General features: G+C 49.0%; 1 protein-coding gene across 1 annotated transcript in view; it reads right to left on the bottom strand.

The window, feature by feature from the left end:
* LOC141106844 (uncharacterized) overlaps window positions 1-24,895 on the bottom strand; it is a 209,570-nt gene that overhangs the window by 106,231 nt on the left and 78,444 nt on the right. The window contains 1 exon segment of the mRNA XM_073597772.1: window positions 21,049-23,688. Within this exon segment, the coding sequence (XP_073453873.1) occupies window positions 21,049-23,688 (2,640 nt within the window).

Here is a 24,895-nt window from a genome sequence, read left to right as displayed (position 1 = left end):
TAAAAAACATGCTTGTAAATTAATTATAACTACCAATAACTGTCAATCATCTACCTGATGATGGTGGGGGATGGTGTGACCTTCCTGTGTGGAATCCCGGGAATACAGAGGACGGGGACATCTCTCTGGTGGGTTCTCATTACTGGATCCATCTGTAGGAAACACACACACTGACTGAATACATTGTTTCTATGTGTTTATCAGATGATGGGGGATCTAGGTGGACCCTCCGTACTGCTCTCTCCTTTACAATAAAGTCTCCTCTTACCCGGTGATGTGAGGGGCGGCTGATTGTCCATCATGATGTCCTTCCGAGCACAGCACACCTCTCCTGTCAGCAGCTCGATGATCTCTCTGGTGACTTCTAGAATCTTCTTTTTATTTCTCTATTCTATCAGGGAGGGAGGTGGAGGCAATGTGATGGTCATATGATCTCCAGACTTCACAGGAGGAAAACTCTAGATCTGAACACAAATAGTAAAATCAAATGACATTCCCAGAATCCTCCTCACCTCACTGGTCAGGTCTCTTTTTATTTAAACCCCACTTCATGCTGAAGTTTCTGATATTACATACAATGCAGGTCCAACAGCCCTACTTTGAAAGAACATCAGAAAAAAAGAGTCGGATAGAGGGATATTAGGAGGAGAAGCTGTGAGGTCAGTGTGATGTCATAGGATTCTGTGACTCTGATTGGAGGGACATTGGGAGGAGGAGCTGTGGAGACGCTCTGTGAGGTTACTGTACATAGAATCATTTCTCACAAGGCTGTGAACAAGCGCGGTATATAAGTGTGAAACGCGTCAACTATCTGTACCCTGCATATTTGACTGGCATGAGGCAATAAAGAACTTCTTTTTCTTGCATTTGATGGTCTGGTGTGCAACCAATTTCTTCTTCTTTCTTTTAGAAGTGCTGTGATCTATTGGCCTCCTGGACCCGTATCAACCTTCCTTGATGACTTCTCTGCCTTGCTGTCCTACTTTCTCTCTTCTGAAATCCCCACAATCATTCTCGGTGGCTTTAACATCCCTGTTAATATTAACACTCCTGCTACTTCTAAACTTCTCAGTCTAACCTCCTCCTTTGACCTGAAGCAATGGGTACACAATGGATACACGCTTCTACTCACTCTGATGGAAACACCCTCGACCTTGTATTCTCCTACCTATGCACTCCGAGCAACCTCTCCAACAATCCTTTTTCTCTCTCTGATCACCACCTTATTAATTTCACTCTCTCCTTGTCTTCCACCTCCTCTCCCTCACAGCCATCTAACAGTTACCTGTGGAAACCTTCGCCACCTAACCCACCTTAACCCTTCTGTTCTCTGCTAGTACTGACCCTGACCACCTCTATGACAAAATCTCACCTGCCCCAACCTAACCACGTCTGTCTACAATAGATCCCTTTCCTCTGCCCTGGAAACACTGGCCCCCCTCACTACACACAGAGTCAGGCCCCAACTCCTACAACTTTAGCAAACAGATGACACCAGAAGTTTAAAAAAACATTGCCACGCTCTTGAGTGCTTGTGGCATAAGACTAAGTCTTGGAAGGATTTCAACCAATATAAATCTGCCCTCCAAAAGTACAATTCCTGTCTCCTCACTGCCAAGCAGACCTATTTTATCACTCTCATTAACAACTTATCATCCCGTCCCCATCAACTCTTCTCTACCTTCAACGTTACTTCGTCCTCCACTACCTCCATCCACTAACTCATCCACTGCCCAGGAGATCGCCAATCACTTCAAAAATAAGATTAATACAATTTGTGATGAGATCTCAGCTATACAGATATCCCCCCCCCCCCCCCGCTTATCACTCCACATTCACAGGCACAATCAACTCTTCCCTTTTTCAACCCTGCTACTACAGACAAGGTTGCTACATTTTTTTCCAACACCCACCCAACTACCTGCCCCCTGGACCCTCACAAATACTGCAGTCACCCTCTGACTCTATCTTACACTCTTTAACGCTCATCTTCAATCTCTCCTTCTCTTCTGGCATCTTCCTCAACTCTCTAAAACATGCACTAGTCACCCCCATACTTAAAAAAACCTTCCCTGGACCCCACCAATCTTACCAACCTACGCCCCATCTCCTTGCTCCCCTTTCTCTCCAAACTTCCTGAACGTCTAGTCTACAACCGACTGAGTGACCATCTCACTGAAAAGAACCTTCTTGATCCCCTTCAATCTGGAATTCACCCTCAAAACTCCACAGAAACAGCTCACCTTAAACTCACAAACCATCTGCTAATGGCTAAATCCAATGGACACTATTCTGTACTCCTACTTCTGGACCTCTCTGCTGCCTGTGACACAGTAGACCACCCCTTCCTACTAAAAAAAACTCCTCTCCTTTGGTCTCCGTGACTGTATTCTTCGCTAGTTCTCATCCTACCTATCCCACCGCACCTTCAGCATCGCAACTTTACTTCCTCCTCTCCTCTTCCTTTCTCCGTCAGGGTCTCCCAAGGTTCTGTTCTTGGACCTCTTCTATTCTCAATCTACACCTCCTCCCTGGGTCAGCTTGTCAGGGTACTAGGTATAATCTTGGACTCTGAACTCTCCTTTTGGCCCCACATCCAACCACTGTCCAAAGCTTGCCGCCTCAACCTCCATAACATCTCCAAAAATACGCCCCTTCCTAACCAATGACACCACAAAGCTCCTAGTTCGCTCCCTAGTCATCTCTCACCTCGACTACAGCAACTCCCTCCTCATTTACTTACCTTTACATAGGCTCCTCCCCCTGGAGTGCATCATGAATGCGGCTGCCAGACTCATTCACCTTACCAACCGCTCAGTGTGTGCCCCTCCCCTCTGCCAATCCCTCCGCTGTCTTCCAAACAGACTTCCTGTCTTCCATAGAGACTTCCTGTCTGGGTAGAAGTCAGAAGATCACCACCTTGTGGAGCTCAGAGGATCTGCAGCCCTGAGAAACGTCTCGTAGTGTGAACACGTCCTTGTGCTGTGTGTGTGCAGTCGTGATCCACGATGTGACAAAACACAAGTAGTCATCAATTGCTAGGACAGTGACGGCGAACCTTGGCACCCCAGATGTTTTGGAACTACATTTCCCATAATGCTCACCTACACTGCAGAGTGCCTGAGCATCATGGGAAATGTAGTTTCAAAACACCTGGGGTGCCAAGGTTCACCATCACTGTGCTAGGACCTGCCGGCTCTGCCTTCCAGCTCCACCCCACCCCCTCCCCCCCACTCCTGGCTCTGATATCTTGCCTGCAGGCTGCTCCTGGTAAAGTAAGAGAATTGCTTCCCTCCCCGAGGCTGCTCCCGCCTGGCAGCCTACAAATGCCACAGTGTATTCCTGAGTCTGGAGGAACAGACAGTGCCCAGCACCTGAGCGAGTATAGTGTGGTACTACGTGTCCTCCAGGCACCACTGGCTTCTCCTCATCACACTGTCCCTCCATTATACTGCCCCCCTCCTGTCATACTGCTCCCCTACTGTCACACTGCTCCCCTCCTTTCACACTGCCCCCAACCTGACTTCTATTTTTTCCATCAGCCCATCCCCCACAGTTATTGCCTTTTGTATCTATTGACCCTCCCTCTTAGACTGTAAGCTCACCGGATCAGGGCCCTCTGATTCCTCCTGTATTATATTATATTGTAACTGTACTGTCTGCCCTCATGTTGTGCAAACTGTTGGCACGATATAAATCCTGTATAATAATAATATATGTGTGTATCATCATCTGCTGGAGATAAAAGACGTCACAGTGACTATGGAGGAAGAGGACGGAACATGACGGGGGGGGGGTTACTGGGTGTAAATAGAAAATAAGATCTTATTACCTCCTCTACTGCCACTTCCAACGATGTCTTCTCTGTTATTCGTACCTCATGGAACTTCCTGTCTTTATCTAACGTCACGTCCTGTTTGACCCTGACATCACTTCCTGCTTTACCTGACATCACTTCCTGTCTTCCATAGAGACTTCCTGTCTGGGTAGCAGTGAGATCACCATCTTGTGGAGCTCAGAGGAACTGCAGCCCCGAGAAACGTCTCGTAGTGTGAACACGGCCTTGTGCTGTGTGTGTATGTACTGTATATCCTTATAGATGTGTAGTGCTCCCCCCCAGGAGCCACTGATGATAACTGGTTCTTTCCCATACAGTACAGAGGCCCCCCAGTCACCCAAGTAACAGTCCATTCACTCCGGTGTTCCGTCAGATTAGGCGACCCGTCAGAATTGGTAACAGAAGTGACGTTCTGTCGCCGCCATCTTGCTACACCCCGCATTCCTCCACAGTAAGGATACACCGAGAAGGGGGGAAGCGGACATCTTGTTACACCCGCCGGAGTTTTGCATTTCACAGTTATTTTTAACAGTATACGGAGCTTATATGGTGAAATTTGGAAATCCCACGGACTGTTTCCATGTTGAATTATAAAAAAAGCAGCGGTGTTCTGTCACATTATCAAACCTGTGAGATGAGCAGGTTTGCGGCTGCTTTTAAAATTCAACATCTAAACAGTCCGTGGGATTTCTAAATACTGTATTTCACCTTATAAGCTCCGTTTACTGTTAAAAATAACTGTGAAATGCAAAACTCCGGCGGGTGTAACAAGATGTCCGCTTCCCCCCTTCTCGGTGTATCCTTACTGTGGAGGAGTGCGGGGTGTAGCAAGATGGCGGCGACGGAACGTCACCTCGGTTACCAATTCTGACGGGTCGTCATATCTGACGGAACACCGGCTCCAATAAACAGTCTCAGGGTTTGTCTTTTTGTAATGAATTGCTTGTAGAACTCGGGGTTGGGGATACTTCAGAACTGCTACCAACATTAACCCCTAGCGGGCAATTTCACCCCCTTCCTGCCTGGGCCAATTTTCAAGTTTCAGCGCTGTCACACTTTGAATGACAATTGCGCGGTCGTGTAACACTGTACACATAGGACATTATTTTTTTATTTTTTTTCACACAAATAGAGCTTTCCTTTGGTGGTATTCAATCCCTTTTTTTTTTTTGCTAAATAAATAAAAAAAAATTGAAAGTTTTGAAAAAAAATAACACAATTTTTCATAGTTTGTTATAAAAAATTTTGCAAACAGGTCATTTTTTGGAATCACTGATGTGTGCTGATGAAGCAGCACTGATAGGCGGCACTGATGAGGAGCCACTCATGGGCATCACTGATGAGCTCTGATTGGCAGCACTGGTGGGCACTGATGGGCATCACTGATTGGTGACACTGATGAGGAGGCACTGATGGGCATCACTGATGAGCTCTGATTGGCAGCACTGGTGGGCACTGATGGGCATCACTGATTGGTGACACTGATGAGGAGGCACTGATTGGCATCACTGATGAGCTCTGATTGGCAGCACTGGTGGGCACTGTTGAGACGACACTGATAGGTGACACTGATGAGGAGCCACTGATGGGCATCACTGATGAGCTCTGATTGGCAGCACTGGTGGGCACTGATAATCAGTGCCAATGTCACTTTAACACATGCCAGTTATTGGCTCTCCTCTCCTCACACTATCAGCATGAGGAAAGGAATGCCGATAACCGGCTTGTGTCTACATCCATGATCATCTGTGATTGGACACGGCTGATCACATGGTAAAGAGATGCTGATTGGCTCTTTAATCCCAATTTATATTAATTCCCTCCTACTTTGCATTTAACCCTGAGTGCATTAAGCACGGCCTCATCCCCCATGTGACGTCCATCTCTAGACCGGACCCTGCATACACCCACTTCCACCTCATCCATCTGCGGACAGACACCGCACACACGGAGCGGCACCAACGAAGTGTGTTTGGCAGACGACCTCCATGTGGACTTGGTCCATGCGGCACTAGGAACCTTTCAGCACGGTCGGGGAGTGGTGAGATTGCACGGTGTATATTGTCCATTGGACACCCACCACATCCAGCCGGCTTCCTAGCGCCATACGGCACGCACTCCGCTCCTACTGGAACCCGCTTACAGACCGGCCCCCATACAGCCAGATCAGTCACGGGGAAACCATTCAGTATACTGGAGCTCAAATATCTGTCAGTCTTATTTACTGGAACTTACGGCGATATCATGTACATGCACCACTGATGGACTCTGTCTCAGCGGGTCTAGCCGTTCATCCATCCCAAGCATACTCCCTATTACGTCTGGCCACACACCACCTTTGGAACCACAGACTGATCTATTGTGGTAACCAACTAGCCCAGCCAGTCCCATATTCCTACTTGTACTCCATCCGCAGCTCCCCGCACTAGTGCAATTGTGACGTTACCATTGGGTTGGATGAGTGTGTGATGAATGGTGGAGTGTGGAAGTGTATGCAGCTCTTCTCTTCTCTGCTATGACAATGTTCTCATTTTACCCTCATGTTTTGTCCCAGGTTTTATTTTACATTTTTATATTTAACTTCATATATATTTTTCAATAAAGCTGTTTATTGCTGACCGGTTGTTCCTCTCTGAAGATTTCTTTGTGGACCTTCAGTCCTCTTTATATAAATATATATGCATGCTTGTATCCAGAGGATTGCGCCACCATCCACTCCCTGTATAATGGCAGGGGGGTGTTTGATATGGTACGGGGAGATGGTAGGGTTGCCACCTTCTCTTCAAGTCAAACCTGAACACTTTAGCGGCGCACAGCAATTTTTTTATAGTATAAACTATACATATACTTTGCCATTAAATAACATTTCTAATCATAAGAAGTTAATCACAAGAGCCCCCCTTTACATCAGAGTCCACAGAGTTCTCCCTTTACATCTGAATCCACAGAGTTCCCCTTTACATCAGAGTCCACAGAGTTCCCCTTTACATCTGAATCCACAGAGTTCCCCTTACATCTGAATCCACAGAGTTCCCCTTTACATCAGAGTCCACAGAGTTCCCCTTTACATCTGAATCCACAGAGTTCTCCCTTTACATCTGAATCCACAGAGTTCCCCTTTACATCAGAGTCCACAGAGTTCCCCCTTTACATCTGAATCCACAGAGTTCCCCCTTTACATCTGAATCCACAGAGTTCCCCTTTACATCTGAATCCACAGAGTTCCCCTTTACATCTGAATCCACAGAGTTCCCCTTTACATCTGAATCCACAGAGTTCCCCTTTACATCTGAATCCACAGAGTTCCCCTTACATCTGAATCCACAGAGTTCTCCTTTACATCAGAATCCACAGAGTTCCCCTTTACATCTGAATCCACAGAGTTTCCCCTTTACATCTGAATCCACAGAGTTCCCCCTTTACATCTGAATCCACAGACTTCCCCCTTTACATCTGAATCCACAGAGTTCCCCCTTCACATCTGAATCCACAGAGTTCCCCCTTCACATCTGAATCCACAGAGTTCCCCTTTACATCTGAATCCACAGAGTTCCCCTTTACATCTGAATCCACAGAGTTCCCCCTTCACATCTGAATCCACAGACTTCCCCCTTTAGATCTGAATCCACAGAGTTTCCCCTTTGCATCTGAATCCACAGAGTTCCCCCTTTACATCTGAATCCACAGAGTTCCCCATTACATCTGAATCCACAGAGTTCCCCTTTACATCTGAATCCACAGAGTTCCCCCTTCACATCTGAATCCACAGAGTTCCCCCTTCACATCTGAATCCACAGAGTTCCCCTTTACATCTGAATCCACAGAGTTCCCCTTTACATCTGAATCCACAGAGTTCCCCCTTCACATCTGAATCCACAGACTTCCCCCTTTAGATCTGAATCCACAGAGTTTCCCCTTTGCATCTGAATCCACAGAGTTCCCCCTTTACATCTGAATCCACAGAGTTCCCCATTACATCTGAATCCACAGAGTTCCCCATTACATCTGAATCCACAGAGTTCCCCCTTTACATCTGAATCCACAGAGTTCCCCTTACATCTGAATCCACAGAGTTCCCCTTTACATCTGAATCCACAGAGTTCCCCTTTACATATGAATCCACAGAGTTTCCCCTTTACATATGAATCCACAGAGTTCCCCTTACATCTGAATCCACAGAGTTTCCCCTTTACATCTGAATCCACAGAGTTCCACCTTTACATATGAATCCACAGAGTTCCCCCTTTACATCTGAATCCACAGAGTTCCCCCTTTACATCTGAATCCACAGAGTTCCCCCTTTACATCTGAATCCACAGAGTTCCCCCTTTACATCTGAATCCACAGAGTTCCCCCTTCACATCTGAATCCACAGAGTTCCCCCTTTACATCAGAGTCCACAGAGTTCCCCATTACATCAGAGTCCATGGAGTCCCATTTTTACATCTGAACTCACAGAGGTCCCCTTTTACATCTGGACTCACAGAGTCCCAATTTACATCTGAAGCCACAGAGTCCCCCATTACATCAGAGTTCCCCTTTTACATCTGAACTTGCAGATTTCCCTTACACTATAAGGGGGGACTCTGCAGACTCTAATATAAGGGAGAACTCTGGGGACTCTAACATAAGAGATGCTCTGTGAACCCTGATTTAAGGGGGGACACTGAGAACTCTGATGTACGGAGAGAACTCTGATGTAAGGGGGGAACGCTGTGGCCCCTGGTGTAAAGGAGAACTCTGATGTAAGGGGTGCCCTGAGAACCCTGATTCACCTTAGTGTACTCACTCAGAGGCAGGAGAGAGAATGGGGGAGGGGGGGGACTTCAGTCACAGACAGGGATGGATGGTGAGCTCACTCACCCCTTGACAGTCAGCACCTCTCATCCAGATGTATCTGTTCCTGCTGGGCTTCAAATTTCCAGCCCTCACTTGACTTTTCTGAGGCACATCGCCGGGATTTAGAGTGTGGGCAGACACAAGGGGGTAGGAGCGGGAGGAAGAGGAGCAGATAGAGCCCTCTCTCCTCTCCCATCTGTATGTGGGTGGAGGGGGGTGTTAGTGTTGGCTTTGGGCAGTGTGTGAGAGAGAGTGTAACAGACACTTCCGGCTTAGACAACTGCAGCCAGCAACCCTGCTGGGAAGTCATAGTCCAGTTCGAATCATGTGTCCGGGTTTCAGACAGTCTGAAACCCGGGCACTGATTCCAAACTCGAACTGTCAGGGTGAATCCCAGACAGGTGGCAACTCTAGGGGAAGGTATATGAGATAGAGTCTGAGGTATCTGATTTGTTACCGTTTACCCCCCTCTATTTCTTCAGCTGAGGTGATTGCACTGTGATATTTATCTTTTTCGTGTGATTTTGAATTGGCCTCCTTTCTCCAGGTCTCCACCATAGTGAGGGTATTCCCCTGTGCGGTACTCATGGAGTAGGGTGCGGGAGATAGGGTAAGTGTCTGGACAGAGTACGTGGTGACCCAGGTGTCCTGCAATGAATCCTAGTCATTATCAGGAAGCATCTGAGTACCTCATAAGGGCTCTAGGTGTGTCATGTACCTGTGGCCAAGCCTGACATGTAGAAGGAGACCTCTTGTAGAGCCCCGGTTCAAGGACCACTGGAGTTGCAAAGCGTGGTGAGGTAAGAGTGCCTGCAAGATCTTCTGTTGGTTGCGGAGATGTGTGGCTGGTATGTAACCAGATCGGTGCTGGATGGTTGAAGCAGCGGAAGGCCACAGGAACAACGGATGGAGAGAACACAGTAGATGGAGGGCCAGTGACATCGGCACTATGCAGAGCAGACGGATAACTGGATGCGGAATCAGACAGGCCAGGTCAGCAATAGAGGATCGAACATCAGCATAAACGGCAGGCAAAGAATGGTCAAGATGCAGGCAAGGTTTGGCAAAAGGATATCAAGCAGAGGAGAGGTTAAGCAAGGTCAACAGGACAAGCCGGGGTCAGGATAATAGATAGCAAGCATAGTCAGAGTAAGCCGGGTCAAACACAGGAATCAAGCAAGGATCACGGGAACAGGTATACGGGTACAAGCTGCAGATCAGACAGCAAAGTACTATTGAACCTGCTGCCCATATATATGGCATTTGGGCACCAGTTATTGGTGCGTTGGCGCACATTTGTGGGAACGCGCATGCGCATTTGCGTCTGCATTTGGGCAGCCACTGCGCCATGGCCAGCACGACCCTGACAAGGAGGAAGTGGTGTTAAAGTGGTGGTGAACTTCCATGGACTGTTTGTACCTATAGGGGAGCCTATAATAAATCATACCTGTAGGCAGGGCTCAAAATTTCAAGTCCTGAGCTACTAGCCAGGCCTTAAGGGTTACTCGCCACCAGTTGCCCCACCCAACCCCTACCATGCCCCGCCCCTAATCCCACCCCTATACACAACCTCAAAAAATTCTCATGAAATGAAACTTAAATATTTTATGCAGAATTAAGTTACACAAATAAATATTAACAACAACTTTATCACCGTGCCCATCAATACAGCCTCACCCATGTCCATCAATACAGCCTCACTTGTGCCGATCAATGTAGCCTCAACCATGTCCATCAATGCAGCGTGACCAGTGCCCACTAACGCAGCCTCAATCATGTCCATCATTGCAGCTTAATCCATGCAGCCTCACCTGTGTCCATCATTGCAGCTTAATCCATGCAGCCTCACCTGTGTCCATCATTGCAGCCTAATCCATGCAGCCTCACCTGTGTCCATCATTGCAGCCTCACCCGTGCAGCCTCACCTGTGTCCATCATTGCAGCCTCACCCGTGCAGCCTCACCTGTGTCCATCATGCAGCCTCACCCGTGTCCATCATTGCAGCCTCACCCGTGCAGCCTCACCCGTGCAGCCTCACCTGTCTCCATCATTGCAGCCTCACCCGTGCAGCCTCACCCATGCAGCCTCACCTGTCTCCATCATTGCAGCCTCACCCGTTCAACCTCACCTGTGCAGCCTCACCTGTGTCCATCATGCAGCCTCACCCGTGCAGCCTCACCTTTGTCCATCATTGCAGCCTCACCCATACAGCCTCACCTGTGTCCATCATTGCAGCCTCACCCGTGCAGCCTCACCTGTGTCCATCATTGCGGCCTCACCCATGTCCTCATTGCAGCCTCACCCATGTCCATCATTGCAGCCTCACCCGTGTCCATCATTGCAGCCTCACCCGTGTCCATCATTGCAGCCTCCCCCGTGTCCATCATTGCAGCCTCACCAGTGCAGCCTCACCCGTGCAGCCTCACCTGTGTCCATCTATGCAGCCTCCCCTGTGCAGCCTCACCTGTGTCCATCATGCAGCCTCACCCGTGCAGCCTCACCTATGTCCATCTTTGCAGCCTCACCCGTGCAGCCTCACCTGTGTCCATCTTTGCAGCCTCACCCGTGCAGCCTCAACTGTGTCCATCATGCGGCCTCACCCATGCAGCCTCACCTGTGTCCATCATTGCAGCCTCACCCATACAGCCTCACCTGTGTCCATCATTGCAGCCTCACCTGTGCAGCCTCACCTGTGTCCATCATTGCAGCCTCACCTGTGCAGCCTCACCTGTGTCCATCATTGCAGCCTCACCCGTGCAGCCTCACCTGTGTCCATCATTGCAGCCTCACCCGTGCAGCCTCACCTGTGCAGCCTCACCTGTGTCCATCATTGTAGCCTCACCCATGTCCATCATTGCAGCCTCACCCGTGTCCATCATTGCAGCCTCACCCGTGCAGCCTCACCCGTGCAGGCTCACCTGTGTCCATCATTGCAGCCTCACCCGTGCAGCCTCACCCGTGCAGCCTCACCTGTGTCCATCATTGCAGCCTCACCCGTGCAGCCTCACCTGTGCAGCCTCACCTGTGTCCATCATGCAGCCTCACCCGTGCAGCCTCACCTTTGTCCATCATTGCAGCCTCACCCATACAGCCTCGCCTGTGTCCATCATTGCAGCCTCACCCGTGCAGCCTCACCTGTGTCCATCATTGCAGCCTCACCCGTGCAGCCTCACCCGTGCAGGCTCACCTGTGTCCATCATTGCAGCCTCACCCGTGCAGCCTCACCTGTCTCCATCATTGCAGCCTCACCCGTGCAGCTTAACCTGTGCAGCCTCACCTGTGTCCATCATGCAGCCTCACCCGTGCAGCCTCACCTGTGTCCATCATTGCAGCCTCACCCATACAGCCTCACCTGTGTCCATCATTGCAGCCTCACCCGGGCAGCCTCACCTGTGTCCATCATTGCGGCCTCACCCATGTCATCATTGCAGTCTCACCCATGTCCATCATTGCAGCCTCCCCCGTGTCCATCATTGCAGCCTCACCAGTGCAGCCTCACCCATGCAGCCTCACCTGTGCAGCCTCACCTGTGTCCATCTATGCAGCCTCCCCTGTGCAGCCTCACCTGTGTCCATCATGCAGCCTCACCCGTGCAGCCTCACCTGTGTCGATCTTTGCAGCCTCACCTGTGTCCATCTTTGCAGCCTCACCCGTGCAGCCTCACCTGTGTCCATCATTGCGGCCTCACCCATGTCATCATTGCCGCCTCACCCATGTCCATCATTGCAGCCTCACCCGTGTCCATCATTGCAGCCTCACCCGTGTCCATTATTGGAGCCTCACCCGTGCAGGCTCACCTGTGTCCATCATTGCAGCCTCACCCGTGCAGCCTCACCCGTGCAGCCTCACCTGTGTCAATCATTGCAGCCTCACCCGTGCAGCCTCACCTGTGTCCATCATGCAGCCTCACCCGTGCAGCCTCACCTGTGTCCATCATTGCGGCCTCACCCATGTCATCATTGCAGCCTCACCCATGTCCATCATTGCAGCCTCACCCGTGTCCATCATGGCAGCCTCACCCATGTCCATCATTGCAGCCTCCCCCATGTCCATCATTGCAGCCTCACCAGTGCAGCCTCACCCATGCAGCCTCACCTGTGTCCATCTATGCAGCCTCACCTGTGCAGCCTCACCTGTGTCCATCATGCAGCCTCACCCGTGCAGCCTCACCTGTGTCCATCATGCAGCCTCACCCGTGCAGCCTCACTGCGCCATGGCCAGCACGACCCTGACAAGGAGGAAGTGGTGTTAAAGTGGTGGTGAACTTCCATGGACTGTTTGTACCTATAGGGGAGCCTATAATAAATCATACCTGTAGGCAGGGCTCAAAATTTCAAGTCCTGAGCTACTAGCCAGGCCTTAAGGGTTACTCGCCACCAGTTGCCCCACCCAACCCCTACCATGCCCCGCCCCTAATCCCACCCCTATACACAACCTCAAAAAATTCTCATGAAATGAAACTTAAATATTTTATGCAGAATTAAGTTACACAAATAAATATTAACAACAACTTTATCACCGTGCCCATCAATACAGCCTCACTTGTGCCGATCAATGTAGCCTCAACCATGTCCATCAATGCAGCGTGACCAGTGCCCACTAACGCAGCCTCAATCATGTCCATCATTGCAGCTTAATCCATGCAGCCTCACCTGTGTCCATCATTGCAGCTTAATCCATGCAGCCTCACCTGTGTCCATCATTGCAGCCTAATCCATGCAGCCTCACCTGTGTCCATCATTGCAGCCTCACCCGTGCAGCCTCACCTGTGTCCATCATTGCAGCCTCACCCGTGCAGCCTCACCTGTGTCCATCATGCAGCCTCACCCGTGTCCATCATTGCAGCCTCACCCGTGCAGCCTCACCCGTGCAGCCTCACCTGTCTCCATCATTGCAGCCTCACCCGTGCAGCCTCACCCATGCAGCCTCACCTGTCTCCATCATTGCAGCCTCACCCGTTCAGCCTCACCTGTGCAGCCTCACCTGTGTCCATCATGCAGCCTCACCCGTGCAGCCTCACCTTTGTCCATCATTGCAGCCTCACCCATACAGCCTCACCTGTGTCCATCATTGCAGCCTCACCCGTGCAGCCTCACCTGTGTCCATCATTGCGGCCTCACCCATGTCCTCATTGCAGCCTCACCCATGTCCATCATTGCAGCCTCACCCGTGTCCATCATTGCAGCCTCACCCGTGTCCATCATTGCAGCCTCCCCCGTGTCCATCATTGCAGCCTCACCAGTGCAGCCTCACCCGTGCAGCCTCACCTGTGTCCATCTATGCAGCCTCCCCTGTGCAGCCTCACCTGTGTCCATCATGCAGCCTCACCCGTGCAGCCTCACCTATGTCCATCTTTGCAGCCTCACCCGTGCAGCCTCACCTGTGTCCATCTTTGCAGCCTCACCCGTGCAGCCTCACCTGTGTCCATCATGCGGCCTCACCCATGCAGCCTCACCTGTGTCCATCATTGCAGCCTCACCCATACAGCCTCACCTGTGTCCATCATTGCAGCCTCACCTGTGCAGCCTCACCTGTGTCCATCATTGCAGCCTCACCTGTGCAGCCTCACCTGTGTCCATCATTGCAGCCTCACCCGTGCAGCCTCACCTGTGTCCATCATTGCAGCCTCACCCGTGCAGCCTCACCTGTGCAGCCTCACCTGTGTCCATCATTGCAGCCTCACCCATGTCCATCATTGCAGCCTCACCCGTGTCCATCATTGCAGCCTCACCCGTGCAGCCTCACCCGTGCAGGCTCACCTGTGTCCATCATTGCAGCCTCACCCGTGCAGCCTCACCCGTGCAGCCTCACCTGTGTCCATCATTGCAGCCTCACCCGTGCAGCCTCACCTGTGCAGCCTCACCTGTGTCCATCATGCAGCCTCACCCGTGCAGCCTCACCTTTGTCCATCATTGCAGCCTCACCCATACAGCCTCGCCTGTGTCCATCATTGCAGCCTCACCCGTGCAGCCTCACCTGTGTCCATCATTGCAGCCTCACCCGTGCAGCCTCACCCGTGCAGGCTCACCTGTGTCCATCATTGCAGCCTCACCCGTGCAGCCTCACCTGTCTCCATCATTGCAGCCTCACCCGTGCAGCTTAACCTGTGCAGCCTCACCTGTGTCCATCATGCAGCCTCACCCGTGCAGCCTCACCTGTGTCCATCATTGCAGCCTCACCCATACAGCCTCACCTGTGTCCATCATTGCAGCCTCACCCGGGCAGCCTCACCTGTGTCCATCATTGCGGCCTCACCCATGTCATCATTGCAGTCTCACCCATGTCCATCATTGCAGCCTCCCCCGTGTCCATCATTGCAGCCTCACCAGTGCAGCCTCACCCATGCAGCCTCACCTGTGCAGCCTCACCTGTGTCCATCTATGCAGCCTCCCCTGTGCAGCCTCACCTGTGTCCATCATGCAGCCTCACCCGTGCAGCCTCACCTGTGTCGATCTTTGCAGCCTCACCTGTGTCCATCTTTGCAGCCTCACCCGTGCAGCCTCACCTGTGTCCATCATTGCGGCCTCACCCATGTCATCATTGCCGCCTCACCCATGTCCATCATTGCAGCCTCACCCGTGTCCATCATTGCAGCCTCACCCGTGTCCATTATTGGAGCCTCACCCGTGCAGGCTCACCTGTGTCCATCATTGCAGCCTCACCCGTGCAGCCTCACCCGTGCAGCCTCACCTGTGTCAATCATTGCAGCCTCACCCGTGCAGCCTCACCTGTGTCCATCATGCAGCCTCACCCGTGCAGCCTCACCTGTGTCCATCATTGCGGCCTCACCCATGTCATCATTGCAGCCTCACCCATGTCCATCATTGCAGCCTCACCCGTGTCCATCATGGCAGCCTCACCCATGTCCATCATTGCAGCCTCCCCCATGTCCATCATTGCAGCCTCACCAGTGCAGCCTCACCCATGCAGCCTCACCTGTGTCCATCTATGCAGCCTCACCTGTGCAGCCTCACCTGTGTCCATCATGCAGCCTCACCCGTGCAGCCTCACCTGTGTCCATCATGCAGCCTCACCCGTGCAGCCTCACCTGTGTCCATCATTGCAGCCTCACCCATACAGCCTCACCTGTGTCCATCATGCAGCCTCACCCGTGCAGCCTCACCTGTGTCCATCATTGCGGCCTCACCCATGTCATCATTGCAGCCTCACCCATGTCCATCATTGCGGCCTCACCCATGTCATCATTGCAGCCTCACCCATGTCCATCATTGCAGCCTCACCCATGTCCATCATTGCAGCCTCCCCCATGTCCATCATTGCAGCCTTACCAGTGCAGCCTCACCCATGCAGCCTCACCTGTGCAGCCTCACCTGTGTCCATCTATGCAGCCTCACCTGTGCAGCCTCACCTGTGTCCATCTATGCAGCCTCACCTGTGCAGCCTCACCTGTGTCCATCATGCAGCCTCACCCGTACAGCCTCACCTGTGTCCATCATTGCAGCCACACCCGTGCAGCCTCACCTGTGTCCATCATTGCAGCCACACCCGTGCAGCCTCACCTGTGTCCATCATGTAGCCTCACTTGTGTCCATCGTGCAGCCTCCCCTGTGCTAGCATGGAGGAAGAGGAGAGCCGGCTTGATCATAGAGCGGGGTTTGCCAGCTGTATCACCTTACATTACATTTCAAGTCCGCGAGCCGTTGGTCACACACAGCCCCGCCCTCCTGACCCCACACCCATGACAGACTGGCATTGGACCAGCATTCTGTCTGTCACAGGTGTGGGGTCAGGAGGGCGGGGCTGTGTGTGACCAATGGCGCGCACTTCAAATGTAATGTAAGCTGATACAGCGGGCAAACCCCACTCTATGATCAAGCCGGTTCTCTTCCTCCACAATGATCCAGCCGCCCCCTCTGTTCCCCCACACTCGTTCTCTGGGAGAACGTCTCCCATTCATCCCCCCTGACGGCGGTGCTCGCCCCCCCCATTCCCAGGCAGCCCAGCTCCTCGCCAGACCTCATTTTCCACTTGCAAAATGCGAGTAGGCGAGTGGAAAATTTGAGGGCTGCCTATAGGGACTGTAAATATCTCCTAAACTCACGGTTTAGGAGATATTTACTGTATATGCAACTAAAGACGCCACCCATGCCGTTTCTTCAGAGCCCTGTGCCGCAACTGGTGGCTCCCGTGAGTGACGTCACCTGGTCAGTCACAAAGCCGGAGTCCGCGGACCCGGAAGGAAGACAGGTGAAGATAGATGCGGCCTCCAGCGGTGAGAACGAGGACTTGGTTTGCAGGTAAGTTTCACATAATGTGCTAGTATGCGATGTATACTAGCACATTATGTCTTTACTTTGCAGGTCAGGGAAAACAAAAACAAAAAAAGGAGCCCTTTACTTCCTCTTTAAAGGGTGTGACCAATGTAACACCTGAGGCTGAGCTCTGATTGGTTGAATTTTAGCGCCAAGATTGAAAAGTTTGCACTGTGAAGTGAATACATTCCAGACATAGCCCTGGTTATAGAGTGATGGTCGGAGGTGCAGGGTGATGCCAGGGATGTTGTTAGAAATCACAGGGCCCCAAACAGCCTACCTGACAGGGCCCCCACCCCTGCCCCCGGCCAGTAGTGACTGAGGATATAGATTTATCAGTCCCTTTCTCTGTAGCCTCAGCTGCACAGATGAATGAATTGGAAGCTTCTTTCTCATTCACAACCAAAGCATAGTAAACTATAATTACTATGCTTCAACTGTGAATGGACACATGAGTGATTGGTACTGATCACTCACTGTGTTCATTCAGGAAAGGAAGGGGCCAATAAATTATACTGTATATGTACTGACCCCTTCCTCCGCTCTACATCCTGAAACATCCCCCTGTGTGTCCGCCGCAGCGGCTGGCAGGAGAGGAGGGATGCCGGAAGCTGCTGCGGGGGGAAAGGGGCACACATGGGGGCCCGGATGATAGATAGAAGGGGTGCATGTACTAGAACCATTCCTCCCTGCAGGGCAGCCGGAGGGAGAAGCTGGCCGCACTGCAGGGGAAGACAGAAGAGGATCAGTATCTGCAATAAGACAGTATAGCCGGCTCTCCTGCTTAGCAGGTGCCTGGGCCCCCGCACCCCTTTTGAACTGATGGGGCCCAGGCCCAGTACAGGAGGGCTGGCTGTACTGTCTTATCAGGGGCCATGAGTGACCCTGTCTTACCTGTCCAATATATAAAGTTCAAGCTTCATCCATCGTGGTGGGCATACCCCCCCCCCAAGAGGTCCTCAGGGACTGGGTTCCAAAGCGATGGACCACCACCCTGGACCTGCATAGCAAGCTGCAGCTAACTCAAGTTGCTCCAAATGCCAGTGTGAGCGCCCCACACAGGATCTAGTGCCTGAAGCAACATTACAGGCCGTCTTCATGGCGTGGGGTCCATGTATGTCTCCCAACCGAGGTTGCCCTTATCAGGACACACTGCTTCTGTATAGGTGTTAGAAGACAGCGAGGTGTTGATCATATAATTGAAATAAAACTACAAATGAGAAGCACGTCAAGCTGATTTCTTCATGAGGGAGAAGAGGTCAATCACCTTCAGACACTAACATAAACCTGAGGACTCACTGAGTGGGGGAGGGTTAGGGGGAAGGTGCCCCAGAGGGGGAGCACACTTACTATACATCTCTGTGAATTTGGGTAAAAAATTAATGTTATTAGGCCCTTTGATGTGTGGTTTGAATGTTTTCCTCTGATTTAAAATGGAGAATGTTGCATTTGGCCACTAGATGGAGCTAATGCCTGTGATACTTAGTGCCATATAATAGCCAAATGTAGTTTTCTCTGTATTACATTAATAGTTGGTATAATATTGCTGGTTCAATTATCTTATGTCCTTTTAATGTGACAAGCATTCCCCCAGGTGTGCCAAATTCTGGCCGTATTTTCATTATTACAGCAATTTCCTCTGACCGTCATCTCAATTATGGGACAATAATGCGGAATTATTACTGCAGTGCCACATTATTGCCACTAGACGGAGCCAATGACCATAGGAAATCACTGAAATAAAATATGACCAATACTGGTCACGGCTGGGGGAATGCGCGTCACATTTGTTCTGGAATTTTATTGATAGGCAACTCCTATCCTCATATTGATTAGCGGTTCCAAATAAATAACTACTGCAGTAGGGAACAGACACAAAAGATACACTCCGCATCTTCCCAAATAACTGTTCTGTTTTATTATGACACAATTGAAGGTTTTTATACACATGATTACGTAGCTATCACATTAATATTACAATTGTACTTTTATGGTAACAAGGGGCGTAACATAGGCAGGCTAATTCTAATCAGGACTGGAAAGAATGCAAACATGTCATGAAAACATTATTAGTGCCGTGTGCAATACATACAAAATACAATACAATTCTATACAGAACTTACACATTTCCTTTACACATTCATTCTACAAAGTTTTTAGAAACAGACCTGTAAGTGTTTGTGAAATCTTCCATCACAAAATGTACTCAGCCAATGAGAGGTAATGACTCCATTTTTTATTTTATAGGCCTAGAGGGCCGCCTTTTAAGTGGGGGAATTAACGTGTTTCGTCCTGGAAGACGACTTGAAAAAACAGACTTCTTGCAAGAGTTTACACCACAAAATGTACTCAGCCAATGAGAGGTAATGACTCCATTTTTATTTTAAAAGGCCTAGAGGGCCGCCTTTTAAGTGGTGAGGTTAACGTGTTTCGTCCTGAAAGACATCTTGAGAGAACAGACCACTTGCAAGAGTTTACACCACAAAATGTACTCAGCCAATGAAAGGTAATGACTCCATTTTTATTTTTCTCCTGCTATCAATGGCCAACACGGTACAACACTTCATCCATGTCTTTGGTGATCTCTGATCTCCTTATCAACTGTTTCTTATATGATGAAGATCAGCCATGGAGTATATCTGGGAGAAAACAAAAGTAAAAGAGCGCCTCTGAGTTAATGTGTTTTATTCCATATAAAAAGAAAATTAACAAGCACTTACATGTTGATAAGCGATGACAATCTACACGAGACAAATAGAGTAATGTAACTGCAGCCAAAGGCCAATCTCCAGGAGTGTCATATGTGTTTGCGTGTGTATAGATATATTTGTGTGCTTAAATACATATATATATATATATATATATATATATATATATATATATATGTGTAATTTTATAATAATTACATAATTATTTTTATCGATTTCCTTTTTTATTTTAACTATTTTATAACACTCTTGGTACAACTGTTCCTTAAATGCCCCTTACAGTTGGTATCATGTTGTTACTTATTATTATTATATTTTATATCTTCTATTTTTAATGCTTGTAGCTCTATATGACAGTATGGATTATTCCAGTTGCGCTATGGGTTATATGGCTGCACACCTACTTGCCATATATCTCGTCTAGAGCTACGATTAATATTTTTCTATAGATTCATTTATTTTAGAGCTCTAATTATACTTTATTGAGTGCCCATAATTGTTAAGCAGTACGATTTTTATCATGCAGTCAGGTGTTCTTTTTAGTCAGCAGATAGTGTATTTAAGTGCCGTTCAGCCTGTTTCCCGTCATTACACTTGAGAAAGGAGCGCGCATCATGCGCCTCACGGACTTCGCGCATGCTCTGAAACGCGTTGTGTTCCCTTCCCCAGCTGACGTCACACGCAGTTTTTCCCTGAGCTGCTCACTACTCTCCACTGTCTTACATCAGCTGTTTTCATCCCGGCTCCCTGCCGCCGCTGCAGCGTGGACTTGTGACGCTCCTGGAGATCGGCCTTTGGCTGCAGTTACATTAACTCGATTTGTCTCGTGTAGATTGTCATCGCTTATCAACATGTAAGTGCTTGTTAATTTTCTTTTTATATGGAATAAAACACATTAACTCGGAGGCGCTCTTTTAGTTTTGTTTTCTCCTTGATGATCCCGAGCCGGCTTCACTCCAGAGAAGAGCAGTCCTTTCTGCCAGTGTTACATCCTTTGATTTATCCTTTTTATCTGCAAAAACTATTTATTTTAATTACTTTTTCATTTGTGAACTACTCATTACCGTTGCTGATTGGACATTTTTTTCATAGTTTATTTATTTTTATTATTATGGACTTCCTTTTTTTCTGCTGAACATTCCCCATATATTTATGTATTATATACCATTACTCGTGGCTAATTGTCTGATCCTGCACCGGTGCTCCGAACGCTAGTCTTTTTTTGTTTTATGGAGTATATCTGAGGTGTATATCAGGGTGTGCTTCTTCCCCACATGTCCAGCAACATTCATATACAAGACATTTCCCGCACTCACGAATACACCTCGAGGGTTGTGTGGGACCCCTGATGTACAGGAAGAAAGGACTTCAGTGAGGAACAATTCCTTCACTCGGGACAGGAATATGGCTTCTCTTTTGAGTGCAATCTCTGATGTTTGGAAAGATGGTACTTCTGTGAAAAACATTTCCCGCACTCAGGACAGGAATGAGGCTTCTGACCCAAGTGAAATCTCTGATGTCTTTTATGAGAGGACCTGTCTGAAAAACATTTCCCGCACTCAAAACAGCAATATGGTTTCTCCCCTGTGTGCAATCTCTGATGTGTGGAAAGAGCAGACTTCTCTGAAAAACATTTTCCGCACTCAGGACAGGAATACGGCTTCTCCCCCGTGTGCAATTTCTGATGAAGGGAAAGATTTGACTTCTGTGAAAAACATTTCCCACACTCAGGACAGGCATACGGCTTCTCCCCCGTGTGAGATCTCTGATGTGCAGTAAGATTGGACTTCTGTAAAAAACATTTCCCGCACTCAGGACAGGAATATGGCTTTTCCCCCGTGTGCAATTTCTGATGATGGGAAAGACTGGACTTTTGTGAAAAACCTTTCCCACACTCAGGACAGGAATACAGCTTCTCCCCCATGTGCAATTTCTGATGATTGGAAAGATGGCACTTCTGTGAAAAACATTTTCCACACTCAGGACAGGAATACGGCTTCTCCCCCGTGTGCAATTTCTGATGATGGGAAAGATGGGACTTCTGTGAAAAACATTTCCCGCACTCAGGACAGGAATACGGCTTCTCCCCCGTGTGCAATTTCTGATGATGGGAAAGATGGGACTTCTGTGAAAAACATTTCCCGCACTCAGGACAGGAATACGGCTTCTCCCCCGTGTGCAATTTCTGATGATGGGAAAGATGGGACTTCTGTGAAAAACATTTCCCGCACTCAGGACAGGAATACGGCTTCTCCCCCGTGTGCAATTTCTGATGTCTTTGAAGATTGCACTTCAGTGTAAAACAATCCCCGCACTCAGGACAGGAATACGGCTTCTCCCCTGTGTGAGATCTCTGATGTGTAGTAAGACCGGACTTCACTGTAAAACATTTCCCGCACTCAGGACAGGAATATGGCTTCTCCCCTGTGTGCAATTTCTGATGATGGAAAAGATGGGACTTCCGTGAAAAACATTTCCCGCACTCAGGACAGGAATACGGCTTCTCCCCCGTGTGAGATCTCTGATGTTTGTAAAGGGTGGCCTTCTCTGAAAAACATTTCCCGCACTCAAGACAGGAATACGGCTTCTCCCCTGTGTGCAATCTCTGATGTGTGTAAAGATGGGATTTCTGTGAAAAACATTTCCCGCACTCAGGACAGGAATATGGCTTCTCCCCCGTGTGAGATCTCTGATGTTTGTCAAAGGTGGACTTTACTGAAAAAGATTTCCCACACTCAGGACAGGAATACGGCTTCTCCCCCGTGTGAGATCTCTGATGTTTGGAAAGAATGGACTTCAATGAAAAACATTTACCGCACTCAGTACAGGAATACGGCTTCTCCCCCGTGTGAGATCTTTGATGTTTGTAAAAGGTGGACTTCAATGAAAAAGATTTCCCACACTCAGGACAGGAATATGGCTTCTCCCCCGTGTGCAATCTCTGATGTTTGGAAAGAATGGACTTCAATGAAAAACATTTCCTGCACTCAGGACAGGAATACGGCTTCTCCCCCGTGTGCAATCTCTGATGTATGGAAAGAGCAGACTTCTGTAAAAAACATTTCCCGCACTCAGGACAGGAATACGGCCTCTCCCCCGTGTGCAATCTCTGATGATAGGAAAGACTGGACTTCTCTGAAAAACATTTCCCACACTCAAGACAGGAATACGGCTTCTCTCCCGTGTGCAATCTCTGATGATAGGAAAGATTGGCCTTCATTGAAAAACATTTCCCACACTCAGGACAGGAATACGGCTTCTCCCCCGTGTGTAGTCTCTGATGTTTGGAAAGAGTGGACGTCTGTGAAAAACATTTCCCGCACTCAGGACAGGAATATGGCTTCTCACCCGTGTGACATCTCTGATGCGTGGAAAGAGTGGACCTCCGTAAAAAACATTTCCCGCACTCAGGGCAGGAATATGGCTTCTCCCCTGTGTGCAATCTCTGATGTGTGGAAAGACTGGACTTATCTAAAAAACATTTCCCGCACTCAGAACAGGAAAACGGGTTCTCCTCCATGTGCACTGTCTGGTGTCTGTAAAGACTGGACTTATCTGAAAAACATTTCACGCATTCAGGACAGGAATACGGCTTCTCTCCTGTGTGGGATCTTATATGCCTATTAAGTTTGTATTTATAATGGAAACACTTTCCGCACTCAGTACAGGAAAACCTCTTATGTTTTGGATGGATGGCACCATCCCTCACAGTCTGAGGTTCCTCAGGATAAGAGGAATACGATGGTCCGGCACCGTCCCGCACAGTCTGAGGTTCCTCAGGATAAGAGGAATACGATGGTCCATCTACACTGTGTGGTGCCGGATGGACATTTGAGGTAGTCGGGTTTTCTCCTGGACTATACTGTGTGATGTCCTCATCTTCTACTTTACAGTCTGGAGACAAAGTGAGACAATCCTCTGAGGTTTTCCTCATCTCCCGTCCAGCTACTAAAATAGAAATAAAAAGATTATTACTAGACATGAGCAGATTGGTTCCCCTAAACCAGGACTCCGCCCACATCAGGCATCTTTGTCTCTGAGGATCTTACAATTCCCCCCTCAAGGTAACTAGTAAATGGGTCCTCTGATCTCCTACCAGTTCATTTCTTTATTCATGGACCTTAGTCAGAGAGTGAGGAAACAACGAGAACTGTCTTTTATAGGAGTGACAGTGATGAGGGGATTATAGGACGAGTGTCCCCACCCCCTCTATCACTCATTGCCATCTTCCCAACACAAGAAGTCCTGCACTTCCTTATTTAGTCCATGATTTAGTCATGAATAACAGCGGGGCTGAGCCCCACCAGAGGTCAGAGAGTGAGGAAACAATGAGAACTGTCTTTTATATTAGTGACAGTTACATAGTAGGTGAGGTCAAAAAAGACACCATCAAGTCCAACCTATGTGTGTGATTATATGTCAGTATTGCATTGTATATCCCTTTATGTTGCGGTAGTTCAGGTACTTATCTAATAGTTTCTTGAAACTATCAATGCCCCCCGCTGAGACCACCGCCTGCGGAAGGGAATTCCACATCCTTGCTGCTCTTACAGTAAAGAACCCTCTACGTAGTTTAAGGTTAAACCGTTTCTCTTCTAATTTTAGTGAATGGCCGCGTGTCTTATTAAATTCCCTTACCTGGAAAAGTTTTCCTGCTATTGTGGGGTCACCAGTACAGTATTTGTATATTGAAATCATATCTCCTCTCAAGCGTCTCTTCTCCAGAGAGAATAAGTTCAGTGCTCACAACCTTTCCTCATAACTAAGATCCTCCAGACCCTTTATTAGCTTTGTTGCCCTTCTTTGTACTCGCTCCATTTCCAGCACATCCTTCCTGAGGAATGGTGCCCAGAACTGGACAGCATACTCCAGGTGCGGCCGGACCAGAGTCTTGTAGAGCGGGAGAATTATCGTTTTATCTCTGGAGCTGATCCCCTTTTTAATGCCAATATTCTGTTTGCTTTGTTAGCAGCAGCTTGGCATTGCATGTCATTGCTGAGCCTATCATCTACTAGGACCCCCAGGTCCTTTTCCATCTTAGATTCCCCCAGAGGTTCTCCCCCCAGTCTATAGATTGCATTCATATTTTTTCCACCCAAATGCATTATATTACATTTTTCTACATTGAACCTCATTTGCCATGTAGTTGCCCCTTCCCCATTAATTTGTTAAGATCTTAAAAAACTAAAACCCCCCAGGGATGCCCTGCCTGGCTGGGCGCCTACAACTTGGGCGAC

Source organism: Aquarana catesbeiana, linkage group LG08, assembly GCF_042186555.1.
Source record: "Aquarana catesbeiana isolate 2022-GZ linkage group LG08, ASM4218655v1, whole genome shotgun sequence".
In the NCBI taxonomy this organism is placed as follows: Eukaryota; Metazoa; Chordata; class Amphibia; order Anura; family Ranidae; genus Aquarana; species Aquarana catesbeiana.
This window is presented reverse-complemented; position numbering and strand designations above follow the sequence as displayed.